The sequence below is a fragment of the Equus quagga genome, chromosome 2, assembly GCF_021613505.1.
Source record: "Equus quagga isolate Etosha38 chromosome 2, UCLA_HA_Equagga_1.0, whole genome shotgun sequence".
Lineage (NCBI taxonomy): Eukaryota > Metazoa > Chordata > Mammalia > Perissodactyla > Equidae > Equus > Equus quagga.
The window spans coordinates 121022039-121036891 of NC_060268.1; the positions used below are offsets into that span (position 1 = coordinate 121022039).

The following is a 14853-nucleotide window of genomic DNA, read 5'->3' on the forward strand; positions in this document are numbered from 1 at the left end:
TGCCTTTTGTTTTTAAAGATGTGTGGCTAGAGAAGTAGCCAAATAGAAAGAGACATTATCATTGCTGAAGTTTTCTTGCCAACAAAAGTGCCCTGTTCTTGGGGTCATGTGTAGGAGAGAGGAAGACCTTTAATGGAGAGATGTCTTTGGACACCCACCTTAGTTTGTCATTTGCAGATGCTAATGGAACCAGGCTTGGTGACTGAAGGAGAAAATGAAATATGAAAGGAAAATGAGAGGCCTATGAGGCAGGCATGTCATTTCTAAATGAAGGTTTCATGCAAAGGAATTGAGTCTTTTCACAGCTGAAAATGGAGTCTTTAAATAAGATGAAATAAAATGATGCTTTGGCTTGTTGCAGATTCTGTAATGAAATATAGTTTTCCTAATACCGTGTGACCTGCATTTCTCCCTGTTTTACGGGTGCTATTCCTTGATGTACAAGCTCGTATTTTCTCAAGTCAGCATTTGATGATGGATGTCAAAATACAGGCCATGTATTATGCATATAGCATTACCGATTTAAGGTGTTTACTTGTCAAGTTGAAGAAATTCAAAAACGTCACATCCACTGAATCTGCACAGCTGTCACTTGCAGTTTTTCATGCTTTTGAGTGAAACTTCTGATGAAAACAGTTTAATTTTCCCCTCTACTATTCTAGGGGAAGAAAACAGGTAGCATTTAAAATGCATGTTCTTGGTTATGTGATTGGCTGAAAAGCACACATTCCAAAGTCTGGAAAGATGGACACTACACTGTCATTCACAATTGCTTACCCTGTGCACAGTATTTCAATATATAGAGAAAGCTTATGTGCAATCAGGGAATGAATAGTAAATAAAACTTCTTTTTCTTTCTGAAAGTATGGCACTCAATAGTATGAAATTTATACAGGGGAGAGCAGAAAATAGGAAAACCCTTTATATTTTTCTGGCATTTCATGCATTATGTACCTCCAAAACAACAGGCAATTATTGAACGCCTGTCATTTCATTTCTGAGAGATAAAGCTTCACACATATCATAATACTAGAATCAACCCAATCTTGTCACATTACTGGAGAGTAAGTCAGAAATCTGGTCACACAATCTATTTGGAATTTTGTCCTTGAAAACTTAGCAAGTGATTTTTTATCTGTAATTCCCTAATTTATCGATAAGCCCGCATAGCCATCCACTGAGGGCAAAGAGGAGAAACCCAAGTGAGTGTGAATGTCCGTCTGCCCATCCTCTGAGGTGGGGGCACACTGGGCCTTGCAGCCAGCGTGGAGCTGGTGGTACCCCTTGTCATGTGCCTCACCTGGTAAAATTAATTTTCACCAAATGAATGTATGAGGTAAATACATGTCTCATGTTTACATGTCTCTATGAACATCCTTAAAGAGGCAGCCATTCAGTAAACGATTTCTCACCCTCAGTAAACTTGAAGTTGTAGTTGCACCAAGCTCATTCTAATATGTACTTGGGATTTGGTTCTGAGACTCAAAGAAGCCCAAACTGGAAAAATCAAAACCAAGTTGCCTTCTTACCTGCCTCATGAGGTCTTTGTTAGGCACACACTGGGAGGTTCAAGGGTCCACTGTGGTAGATGGCGCACATGGCAGTTGGGGTGACTTCAGGTGCGAGTAAAAACTCCACAATTGACTTAAACAAAGGGAAATACAAACACACACACACACACACTCTCTCTCTCTCTCTCTCTCTCTCTCTCTATATATATATATACATTTATAGATATATAAAATTATCCCACCTTAGGATTTTTTACTGTAAGAAATTATGTACATATGTGTGTGTATCTATCATTATTATATATATAATTTCATATTGTATATTATAACCTCATTTTATATATATGTGTGTGTGTGTGTGTATATATGTGTATATATATAAAATCTCCTGTAGTAGGAAATCCTGAGGTCAGTTGGTTTGGTTCTGGGGCTGTTTAATTCAGGAACTCATGGGCAGTTCTTTCTGTCATTCAATCTTTCTATCATTCAGTTTAGCCAGTATCATTAAGCTGGCTTTGTCCTCAGCTGGTGCTCATCCTAGTTGCAAGATGGCTGCCGCAGTTCCAAGCACTACAGGCCAAAAAGCTATGCCCAGTGGATTAAAAGAGAATCTCTTCCTATGTGATTCTTTTTAAGAGCAAGGAAACACTTCCTAAAAGCCCCCAAGCAGATTTCCTCCCACTTCTCCTTGACTAGAACTGTGTCAAAAACCCAGGCTTAAGTCACTCACTGCAAGAGAATAAGCAATCAATTCGTTTAAGATAAAAGTCAGGATAGGTTAGGTTATGCTGTGGTAACAACAACAACTAAATAAGTCTCAGTGGCTTAAGCACAACACAGATTGCTTTTTCACTCAGAATGCTTGGTGGGTCCGGGCTACTGTCCAGGGCTGCTGCCCGGCCTTCATTTCCATAGTAACCCGTGTTCCCATGGCTGACGAGACCAGGGGAGAGAGGCAGAGAGTCAAATACTTGTACCAGAAGTGATGATGTGCATTGTTCTGCTCACTTTTCATGGGCCAGAGCATTTCCCATGTCACATGGCCATATCTAACTTCAAGGAGGCACAGAGGTACAATCCTTGTGGATTATACCTGGAGGGAGAGGGGAACAAAAATCTGTGAGCAAGATCACTAATTGGTGTGGAGACTGGCTTTTAGAGAACTATCAAAGTGGGTTGGAATTATTTAGAATGGTCTCCTATTTTGTTCTCCTAAAAAGCAACGCATCACAGTTTGTCCTGCGAGTGCTAATTTTTGACCTGTAAATAATACATAAGCTACATTTTTTGCGGGGGGGATTGTATATGTACACTATACTTTCATTATTTTCAAATTTCCACGTCTCTGATTTTTCTCCCTTCTCTCTTTCCTTCCCACTAGGGTTCACACCTCCAGGAATGGACAGATCCTCTCCAGATAACAGCCCAGTGCACGGGATGTTACGCCAGCCATCCATCACGACTGGGGTCAATATCCCCATCATCACTGAACTAGGTAGGGGTGAATGTCAGCTTTGGATGAATTTTTTTGTCCTCTCTTCCAACCATGTAGGATATGAAGAGGTTGGCCTGTTTCTTAGCTCCTTTAGCGTAGTAGGCTCTAGTGAGGTTTGTTTTGGGGGAGGTTGGAAAGAGGTATGGGTGACAGTATGACAGATTATCAAAGGGAAAACTGATCTGTCTTTCCTCTAAGATGAATAGACAGTTTCCTTCATGCTGGTCCCTGTTTTCAAAGGAGCCTGAGATGACGGATTTGAGATTGGGTCATAAACTAGGGAGGGAGAAGGAAGAAAAGAAAGGCAGAGACCATGGATTCTTCTGGTGATTTTCATTGGAAGCACCTCAAGACAGCTTCTACTATCTGAACCATCCACTGAGGTGCAAAGCCTCAGGTCTAAGCCAAACCCATTTTGAGAACTGGGTGGAAGCACTGGGCTAATGTGTAATAACTACATTTGATCTATCCTAGTTGAATTTCTCAGCCAAAGGCCATTTTCAGTGAATGCCACTCTGGTCCAAAACATAATGGGGTCTTGAGGGCCATGATCATTGGCCAGTGGAATCCAACTTTTAAATGGGGCGTGACACTCCTTGCTGCCATTTGTGAATTTGCAAAACTGCTGAGTGGTCTTTTTCCCCCAAGACAAATACTACCTACCTATGGTCCTGGGTCCCTTTACTTGAGAATGTTTCCTCTGTTATTCCCTCACTCTTTTCTTTTTCTGTACTTTCCTCCACTCCCTTTCCCCAACCCTTAAATGCTGTATCCAATTAGCTAAACCTGGCAAGTTGCCTTTGGTATCAGTCAATCAGGAAAAAAACAGTGGGACGCACATTCTAATGATAACTGAACTGGGTAAGAAGCACTGTTTTTCTTCACATCAGTATCTCCTTTTGTTCTGTTGTTGGTGTTTCCAACTATCATCAGCTTGTTTTTTATTTTACCGGCTGTAACAGAAAGGCTACCCCATGGCACTGCTTTGAATGTGTTTTATTTGTGGCTCTGGTTGGAATCGACTGTCTTGTTCTGGCCTTTCTTAATGATTTTTTTCCCCACACAGCATCACTAAACCTTTGATCACACCCATCTGACCTGGCAGTTGTGTCCAAAGCATCTTTGCTCTAATTCATTTTCTTTGGCCTGGGCCTTTTTTTCTTTTCCGTGTTCCCCCTGCTCTCTCGCCTTCTCCCTTAGATTCCTCTTCCAACACACTGTCAGTTTGACTGACATGTCTTCACAGATCTCAGAGGAAGTCAAAGGAGAAGTATAAAAATTTTAAGATAAGAAACCTGAGACGATGCCTTCCCTCCAGCTGTTTATTTTCCTTTATTCTGACTTCATTTGCCTTTTTTCTCCTACTAGACCCCTTCTCAGAAGCTCGGGTTCTGAAGCCATAAAAGCAGCCAGCTCCTAGGGGACATTTTCTCACTAAAGCCAGATTTCAAGAAGGATGCCAAGAAGGAGGTTAGCAGTCACTGAGGCACAGCCCAGCACTCTGACCCCCACCCCACTGGCCCAGAGCCCTCTCTGGGAGATTCAGAGAGGACTTATCAGGAAGGTGAAGGGCTTCGGTCATGACTGCATTTGTCAAGCCCTTCCATGATTCCCCATGACTTGGTTAATGATTCTATGAAGGGCACCCATCAGCAGAAGGTCCCAGAACTGGGGATTGATCTAAATAGAGACAGCAAAAGTGCTGCTTGGTGGAGGGTGGATAAAGAGGTAGGGGGCTCCTGCCTTCAAATGACTCACAAATGAAACTAACATGCCATTTTCTTGGCCCCAAAATATGTTTCAAAATAAGAGATCAGACTTTTAACACAGTAATCTTGCTTGTGAAGTGTCTAGAAACTAAGGACTAAATTGTTCACCATTCAGCACTGCATTATTGTGGACACAGCTATTTATCAGGACAGATTCTCTCAGGTCAAGGAGTATCACACTATTTTCTATTTCCAACAGTAGAAGAGGTGTCTTTGTCATGTTTAGAGAAGTGGGCTAAAAGCCTGGGTTTCTGGATTGCTCTTCTCAGAACCTTAGGGTTGTGAGAGACCCAGGGAGCTTGTGTGGCCCAGACCTCTGGTTGGAAAATTCATCCAAACATCTCCATCTCAGAAACCTTCAAGAGGGTTTCAAAATCATCACTGCTGGAAATTTCTTTTTCTATTTGGAATTCATGTGCTGCCAACTAATTAGAATATCTTGATTTGTGATTAGTGAAAAAGAAAAGAGGGCTTGGCCCCGTGGCCGAGTGGTTAAGTTCGCGTGCTCCGCTGCGGCGGCCCAGGGTTTCGCTGGTTCAGATCCTGGGCACGGACATGGCACCGCTCATCAGGCCACGCTGAGGCAGCATCCCACAGTCCACAACTAGACAGACTGACAACTAAAAATATACAACTATGTGCTAGGAGTCTTTGGGGAGAAAAAAGCAGAAAAAAAAAGAAGAAAGAAAAGAGAAAGCCTGGTGCGCCAAAACTGAGGCAACAGTTCAGGCATTCGAATAGTGTAACTGAATCTCCTGAAGCCTTTGTCTGGCACCAGATTTCTTCTATGAGCTCAGAGAACCTTCCATTTGTTCACATCACCCTTACCTTCTGCCTTAAGCCCTGTTTTTCTAGTGGTCATACCACCTTTGACAATCATACCGTCATTGTCTGACCACTTCACCTCTCCGCAGCCCCACAAATATTTACTATTGAGCTGCATGTTCTGAGATGTGTTCTGCCTTACATCAAACTAGTAAAATGCCTTTTTCAAGACACAGAGGATGCCAAGGTCAAGCAAGTTTTTTGAGCTCTATAGTATATTCCAGTCTTCAGCCACTTGGAGAGTCTCATTTCATCTTAGTGGGTCAAAGGCTCCTAGGAGTTCCCAAGGAGGAAATTTGTTTAAAGCTGTTTAACCTGTTTCCTAGCTGTATTTGACCACATACATTTGGCAATGATTGTTTTAATCATCTCTTAGCACCCATATAATTACTGTTCTGTGAAAGTGGCTTTAGGCAATACTGGCGGCTCTCCCTCTCAGACTGGGTAACCCAGAACAATACGGAGGATTTTCACTGAACCCTGGCTCATGCCTTGGAGTTCTTTCCCAATGACTCAAATCCCCAGCTCCCTGAAAATCTGGAGTCATCTCTCCCTACTTGTGGCCACTTCCCTTCCAAGTCTAGTCCCAAGACTTCCCCATCATCCTGAGGAGGGGTAACAGACACTGCTTCTTTTGGTGTGTGATGCACATGCCCTCTTGCCTATCACAAGTAATTAAAACCACATTCCTCTGTATGTTGTCCTGAGTTCGCATTTTCTGATTCACAAAGCAGGAAGACTAAATAAACTGTGGCCCACAACATGCTTTTGGGTAAATGGAGGAAGGGGAAGAAAGGCTATGACTTGACCCTGGTAGGATCGCTGAGCAAGTCATTACATACTTCTGAAGGGAGGCAGGGAAGCTGAGAATTTTACCAACTTAGTGGGTGGACAGAACATGGATCATGAGAGCAGCTAACATTTATCAAGGAGCCAGGCCAGGTTCACCAAGCACAATCTTATAGGAGTCTCCTGACAACTTCATGAAAGCTGCTATTATGTCTCCCATTTTACAAAAAGAGAAATTAAGATGTAAACTGACGAAACACTTTGCCCAATGGAGTTAGTGCAGAGCCTGGATTCAAAGCCTAGTTGTCAGATCCTGCATTTTGCATTTTCACCCATTAGTCTGTGATTCAAGAGCTGCTGAGACAGCGGGGGGCTCAGATGTGATAAAGTGGAAGAACAGAGCAAAGATTTCCCCCATTAGGATCTTTCTCTAGGGAAACAAAATGGTGTCATTTAAAAATAATTCCATGTCTAGCCTTTATCCTATTATCATTTATTCTACCTCATATAATAAACAAACAAATGTTAAAAAAGGGGAAAAGTTATCCAAAAAGTTACTTTTGGAAAAAAATTGCAACAATAACTCTGAGAAAGAGAATTAGCTGCTGATACCTTTAGAAAGAAATCAGAAAAAGGAAACCTATCTATTCTTTTCCTAAAAGCACGATAATTATTCCAGAAATCATGAGTGCTCATCTCTTCCCCAGCCACACACTTTCTCTCCTATTACTTGCTCTTCAAAACTGATAATTTCTGAAGCCAAGATGGGAATGGAAATTAATTTGTCATTTAATTTTTAATAAGTTAAAGACATCTCAGTGACACAACCAATCAGTCTACACATGCATGCCGGAGGAGTCCTTGAGGAATCCTCAGATGGAAATGAAATACAGCATCAAATGCTGCATTTGCTTGAGTTAGAGCACATGAAAGATCCAGCTGTTTAGAAGGGGAAAGGGAGCACGTGGGCATCTCCATGCAACTCAGAATGCAGAGCAAGTCCTTGTCAGCAGGCAGCTGGAGACAGCCAGGAATCTATCCCACCTGGGATCACCTTTGTACCAAACAGGGCCTGTTGGGTGCGCGCCTGTATTCAGGGCCAGGGACACCAGGCACTACTCAGGCAGATCCCCAGGCAGGCTGTGGGTTGTGCCTGCTGGTGAATTCCTTGCTGTTTACCTTTGCTGTGTTCTCAGTCTATTGCTCTTCACTCTCAAAAAGTTGCTTTCTTTTCCTTGTGGCTAAACTTACCATCCCAGCATGGCTACTCATCATTGAAATATGTCCATCTCTCAAAGGACTTGGCTACCAAAAAACGCTTCAAGGTGTTTTTCAGTCATGATTCTAAAACTATACCAAAGGATTGACCACTACTGTCACTAGTCCTCCAGCAGCTGGCCATGGAGCAAATCTGCTTGAACTCATTGCTCTCTAGGCCCTGGAAACTTGAACAATCAAGTAGGAGCAGTCCATTGAGTCCCACTGACCCCCACCCTAAGATCCATCCCCGGCTTCTCCCATGCTTTTCTTTCCTTTTCAGTGACTTCAGTGTTTCTAAACCACTAGCCTGCTCTCTCTCTGGCTCAGCTGCCTGTATGTGACTTTTGAGTTAATTCTTATTTTACGCTTTTTCTAGTGAATGATACTAATGTTCAGTTTTTGGACCAAGACGATGATGATGACCCTGACACAGAACTGTACCTCACACAGCCATTTGCATGTGGGACAGCATTTGCCGTCAGCGTCCTGGACTCACTCATGAGCGCGGTGAGTGGGTGGGGGTGTGGGAGTTGAACACCTCCAACCTCCAACATGAGAGGCTCTGGGCTGGAGCTTGAGCTACAGTGGAGATCAAAACCACCAAAAAAGCTTGCAGTTTGTAAGGGGTTACCAAGGTTAATCAAACTACAGGCATACCTCTTTCATTGCACTTCACTTTATTGCGCTCCACAGGTATTGCTTGTTTTACAAATGGCAGGTGTGTGGCAACCCTGCATCAAGCAAGTCTATCGGTACCATTATTCCAACAGCATTTGCTCACTTCGAGTCTCTGTGTCATGTTTTGGAAATTCTCATAATATTTCAAACTTTTTCATTATTACTATATTTGTTATGGTGATCTATGATCAGTGATCTTTGATGTTACTGTTGTAATTGTCTGGGGTACCACAAAATGGACGCATATGAGTCTGCAAACTTAATTGATAAATGTTGTGTGTGTTCTGACTGCTCCAACGACCAGCTGTCCTCTCATGTGTCTTCCTCTCCTTGGGCCTTCCTATTCCCTGAGAATCAAGAATATTGGAATTAGGTCAATTAATAACCCTACAATGGCCTCTAAGTGTTCAAGTGAAAGGAAGAGTTGCAAGTCTCTCACTTTAAATCAAAAGCTAGAAATGATTAAGTTTAGTGAGGAAGGCATATCAGGATCTAGTGAAAGCCAAGATAAGCTGAAAGCTAGCCCTCTTGCACCAGATAGCCAAGTTGTGAATGCAAAGGAAAAGTTCTTGAACGAAATTAAAAGTGCCACTCCAGTGAACGCACAAATGATAAGAAAGTGAAACAGCCTTATTGCTGATATGGAGAAAGTTTTAGTGGTCTGGACAAAAGATCAAACCAGCCACAACATTCCCATAAGCCAAAGCCTAATCTGGAGCAAGGCCTTAACTCTCTTCCATTCTACGAAGGCTGAGAGAGATAAGGAAGCTGCAGAAGAAAAGTTTAAAGCCAGCAGAGGTTGGTCCATGAGGTTTAAGGAAAGAAGCCGTCTCCGTAACATAAAACTGCAAAGTGATATAGAAGCTGCAGCAAGTTATCTAGAAGATCTAGCTAAGATAATCAGTGAACTTGGCTACACTAAATGACAAATTTTCAATGTAGACAAAATAGCCTTATACTGAAAGAAGATGCCATCTAGGACTTTCATAGCTACAGAGGAGAAGTCAGTGCCTGGCTGATTCTCTTGTTAGGGGCTAATGCAGCTGGTGACTTTCAGTTGAAGCCAATGCTCATTTACTATTCTGAAAATCCTAGGGCCCTTAAGAATTATGCTAAATCTACTCTGCCTGTGTGCTATAAATGGAACAACAAAGCCTGGATGACAGCACACCTGTTTACAAGGTGGTTTGTTGAATATTTTAAGCCCACTTCTGAGCCCCAATGCTCAGAAAAAAGATTCCTTTCAAAATATTACTGCCCATTGACAAAGCACCTTGTCACTTAAGAGCTCTGATGGAGATGTACAATGAGATTAATGTTGTTTTCATGCCTGCTAACATCCATACTGCAGCCCATGGATCAAGGAGTAATTTTGACTTTCAAGTCTTATTATTTAGGAAGTACATTTCATAAGGCTGTAGCTGCCTTAGACAATGAGTCCTCTGATGGATCTGGGCAAAGTAAGTTGAAAACCTTCTGGAAAGGATTCACCATTCTACATGCCATTAAGAACATTTGTGATTCATGGGAAGAGGTCAAAATATCAACATTAATAGGAGTTTGGTAGAAGTTTATTCCAACCCTCATGGATGATTTTGAGGGGTTCACGATTTTAGTGGAGGAAGTAACTGCAGATGTGATGCAAACAGCAAGAGAACTAGAATCAGAGGTGGAGCCTGAAGATGGGACTGAATTGCTGCAACCTCATGATAAAACTTTAACAGATGAGGAGTTGCTTCTTATGGATGAGCAAAGAAAGTGGTTTCTTGAGATGGAATCTACACCTGGTGAAGACGCTGTGAAGATTGCTGAAATGGCAACAAAAGATTTAGAATATTCTATAAACTTAGTTGATAAAGCATCAGCAGTCTTTGAGAGGATTGATTCCAATTTTGAAAGAAGTTCTACTGTGGGTAAAATGCTATCAAACAGCATCCTATGCTACAGAGAAATCGTTCATGAAAGGAAGAGTCAATTGATGTGGTAAACTTTATAGTTGGCTTATTTTAAGAAATTGCTGCAGCCATCCCAGCCTTCAGCAACCACCTCCCTGATCAGTCAGCAGCCATCAATATCAAGGCAAGACCCTCCCTCAGCATGGGGGAACACCAATCTCAAGGAAGCCAAAGAAGCCAGTGTTGCTGGACCACAGTGAGAGAGGGAAAGGGGAGGGTGAGGCAAGTGTGGACCCCAAGACCTTGAACCCATTTTCATAGTTTTGGTCTTTTTCTTAAGAGCAATGAGGAGGTATTGAAGGGTTTTAAGCTGGCAAGTGATGTGATCAGGTTTATGTTTTCAAAGGATTGCCTCAGCTAGTGTGTGGAGAAAGGCTCAGGAGGCAAGATGGCCGCAGGAAGTCTCAGTGAGAGGCTCTCATAGCCTAGACTAGGCTGGAGCTGGCAGAACTGGAGGGCAGTGGATGGATTTGAGTGGAGTTTGTCAGTAAAATCAACAGGCCTTGGGAATAGATTGAATATGAGCAGAAGGGGGAAGGACAAAGTGTCAGAGGTGACTCCTAGGTCACTGCCAGTCACTGAGACAGAGTCCTAGGAGAGCACCAGGCATGAGGGCCAGGGTTGGCCAGTTCTCTGCTGCAGGGAAGGGATGGAGTGGTGGCAGAGAGAAGGGTGGGCTGCACGAGGGATCAAAAGCATCTTTGGTTTCTTTTATAACTCAATATGCATCAAACAATCAAGCCGGTTGTTCTCTCACTTTTGAGACCGAAAACAAATAACCAGTAAAAAGTAGGTCCCACTTTAACGGAACCATCTTGAACTGCAAAGGCAAGCAGACATTAGAATGGGTCATAACCAGGGAATTGTGAAGTGTTCCCACTGAGTGTGTTTATTTATTATATAGAAAAGCCTCTTTATTCTGGAATTCTCAAATTTACGGTTTGTGAAAATACAGACATAGGCTGGCTAAAAATTGACCTTTGGAGAATCCATGAAGAAAAGTTTTATTGAACACATTAAAGCCATAAACATAGCTCAGAGAGTTTTCATACACATACATTTCTTAAAGTGCTTAAGAAGGCTATTCTCCTGAATGTGTTAAACAACTGATGTGCTAATTATGCATTATTCTCATCTATTCATTAAAGCTAATCCCAGAAGGACCTCTATTTGAAGAAAGAAGAAAACATAAAGCATTTTAAGACTAATTTAGTTTACTCTATATTCCTTAATGTGGTCCAACTGCAAGCATATCTTGGTTAAAAATCAGAATTATGGATTTAAAAACAATTATGAAACAACATTCATCTGAATTAAGGTTGACTAGGCTGCATGCCATACCATTGCTTTCCAAGCCAAGAAGGAGAGAAAATGGTCCCTAGAGAAGGACTTTCTTGGTTTCCCAGGGCTCAGGATCTTCTGATGGCCTGAGGATACTGAGTTTAACCCTTCTACCTGCTAGTGATGTTGAGCTCAGATTGGGCAAACGCCTAAAGCAGGCTGGAAGGAATGAGAGAAGCTACAGGATGTGCTCATTTACAGGGCCATGTTGTCTGTAATAGTGCTCATATTCTCCAAATTCGGTTTCAACAGATTTCTATAATTCATCTGTTTAGAAATTTCATTTTACTTCTGATCCTAATTCGAGAGATTTCAGAAGACTATTCTCACTAAGAGATGATTAAACTCTTTACAATAGTTTTTTTTCAGAACTACAAAATACTTTATTAAAATTTTTTGAAATCCAAATTTATAAAATTATTTATGTTTCTACATATCGACCATTTGGTATATTCCAGGCAGGACTTGCTACATCATTTGCAAGGCTACTTTTTCATATATTATTAAGAATTTCAAAATAGGTGACAGAAGAACATTAAACCAAGTAAAAGACCTTCTGATCATGGGCCCTGGGTGACTGCACAGGCCACACACCCATGAAGCCAACCTTGGTTCCAAGGAATAAAACTGGTTTTAAGCACCAAAGAACTTTACCTTTATATAGCCAAAGGGGTGCATGGTGGCCATAGGGTGGGGGTGGTGGACACATCTGAATTTGAATTGCACAGCTGTCTGTCTCAGCATCACTAGGGAGTCAGTTTTTAGAAACTCAGATGAGAAATCAAAGTAGATTGGTTTTAAGTAAAAAAAAAAAGTTACCTCTAATCTCCTTTGAAATGCAAACGAAAATGTTTGGGAGAGGGTAACTAAGGCATTATTGTATAGATACAATAGTCTGTGAGCAGCGTTTCTTCTGAATTCCAGCCTGGGAAAAGAGGGCGTCAGGAATCTAGTAACTGTCATTGTAATTAGCAGCAGCAGCAGCGTGCATTGAGGCTCAGAACTATGTGAAGCACTTCAGCCACAGCATCTGATCTTTTGTACAATAATATGAATAAACCTGGTTTAAGTGTTGAAGCAAGACATATTTCACTGATCTACTGATGGTGACTTTCCAAATCATTAATCAAATGCCTATCCAATTATTCCAGGTCTTGTTTTCATTGTCTGGGATGAACAAATTCCACAATGAGGTCTTGAATTGGATCTGGTTCAACAGACTCAGTTGGATCTAGACTGTCTGATAAAATGTTACCTGGGATTTCTTTGCATTCCACCCAACCCTAATTTATTAAAAAAAATAGGAGATCAGTCAAGTACCGAGGCAATAACTAGAAGGAACTGAAAGGGTTGGCAGGAATATAAATTGAGAAAGTGAGGTTCCTCCAAACAGCAGGAGCCAGAGGTCAGCTTCCATCTCAGGCATTCTTTTATATGCAACATCACGACATCCACACACACATCTCTGTAGATGTCGACGATCTTCTTTTTCTAGCACTCCTCCAAAAATTGCCATTTAATCATGTGTCTAAACATTCCCTGAATATTGTCCTTCATAACTCAACTCCTGCTGCTTACTGCTTCATTTGTTAAAAGAACAATGTTTTGATTCTTCACAGGCATTCCTAGAACAGATAGGGATGTTACAGACATGGCCTTATGGCTTTCTCCTGCAAATCAACAGCTGAAGCACATGATGAGAGGGAATAATTATTCTTATGGGTATATGCCTCTAAGAAGAAGATCGTAACTAAGAAATGTATTTTTCAGATTGATACCAGCTTGCTGCTCACATACACACACACAAAAGATGAAAAGAAGCCTGTCTATTTAGAGCTGAAACTGGTACATGAGTATTCAGATTTCTTTTCCACACAGCCACCACTTCCCCCTACCCTCATCCCGCTTAGGGGTTCCACCTGGACCCTCGCTAGAAAGAAAAGATAGGTCATGGACATGAGAGCCAGGCTGCTTGAATGTGAATCCCAGCACCATCATTTACTGGCTGTGTGACCTGAACCTCTCTGTGCCTCAGTTTTCTCGTATTTAAAATGGAGATAATACCTCATAGATATTATAGGATTGTTGAGATGATTCAATGAGTTTAGGTCATAAAGGGATTAGTGTAGTGCTGAGCATATGACAAGCTCTGTATGTATTTGTTGTTATTAATCAATATATTTATTGGGCACTTGCTAAATGCCAAGCACTATTTACCAGCTGGGGATTCAACAGTGAAGAAGAAAGGTGAAGACCCTGCTCTCATGTTGTTTGAACCTTCACTCTAGTGGGCCGTAACTTTGTAAGTGAGTAAGTGAACAATGTTAGATGGGTAACTGATTTGAAGAACACGAAATAGTTGGAATGGGTGTGGAGACCTGTTTTAGCCATAGTGGTCAGATTCAAGCTGTCTTAGGAGGCAGCTTTGAAGCTGACACTGAAAAATCAGAAGAAGAGGGCACCTAGGGGTGAAAGTGACTAGCTTTCCTAGGCAGAAGGGAAAGTAAAAACAAAGACTGAGAAGTGGTGATGTCCTGGGTTTGGTTCATCTGAGGCAATGGTTGCAGCCCGTCATGGTTGGAATATGGTAGATGTGGGAGAGAAATATACAAGAAGCAGTCAGACGGGCATGGCCATCAGCCACACTGTGAGTGTTCTGAGTACAAAAGACCACATCCAGTGCAGTTCGTGGTCTGGGGTTAGACCCTTCAGTCTTGGTTAGAGGATGCACTTTCTTTTGGATACCACCAGCATCCACATAATGCCACTGTTTCCCCTGTGTACTGACTGGGAGGACAAACCCGTCACTGAGTTGATTCCTGAAGTGTAACCCCTGGTTATTTTCCCATCCAACACCCCATCCTTGTCCACTTATTTTAGGAGAAGAAAGGAAGAGAAACAGAACAATATGTTACTGTGAGTACCTGGTTTGATATCTTGCTTCTAATAAATGATTTATCATAGAATTCTCAAAATAGCACATTGTAGGAGATACCCATCCCATAGACTTCTACATTTCCCAAAGTTTTAATTTTCAAATGGAATTTATTGACAATATTTTTAAATTACAAGATTTTACATAAAATATGGATTTCCAGCTTCTTTTGATTGTAGTCATAAGGTAGATTCCCAGATTCCCACAAAACAATTGGCTAGAGCTGAGCAGTGCTCCCTTTAGCCACAGTCCACACTGTGCCCTATTACATACCACCAGGCCTGCTTCATTCATC

The 14853-nt window shown here is 41.7% G+C and overlaps 1 protein-coding gene across 7 annotated transcripts in view; it reads left to right on the forward strand.

Moving 5' to 3' along the window:
- The window catches only part of KCNMA1 (potassium calcium-activated channel subfamily M alpha 1), a 713595-nt gene that overhangs the window by 664017 nt on the left and 34725 nt on the right, over positions 1 to 14853 (forward strand). For all 7 annotated transcript variants that reach the window (XM_046653011.1, XM_046653014.1, XM_046653010.1 and 4 more), the window contains 2 exons: positions 2893 to 3006; positions 8026 to 8156. In XM_046653011.1, the coding sequence (XP_046508967.1) occupies positions 2893 to 3006; positions 8026 to 8156 (245 nt within the window). The remainder of the gene's footprint in view (positions 1 to 2892; positions 3007 to 8025; positions 8157 to 14853) is intronic.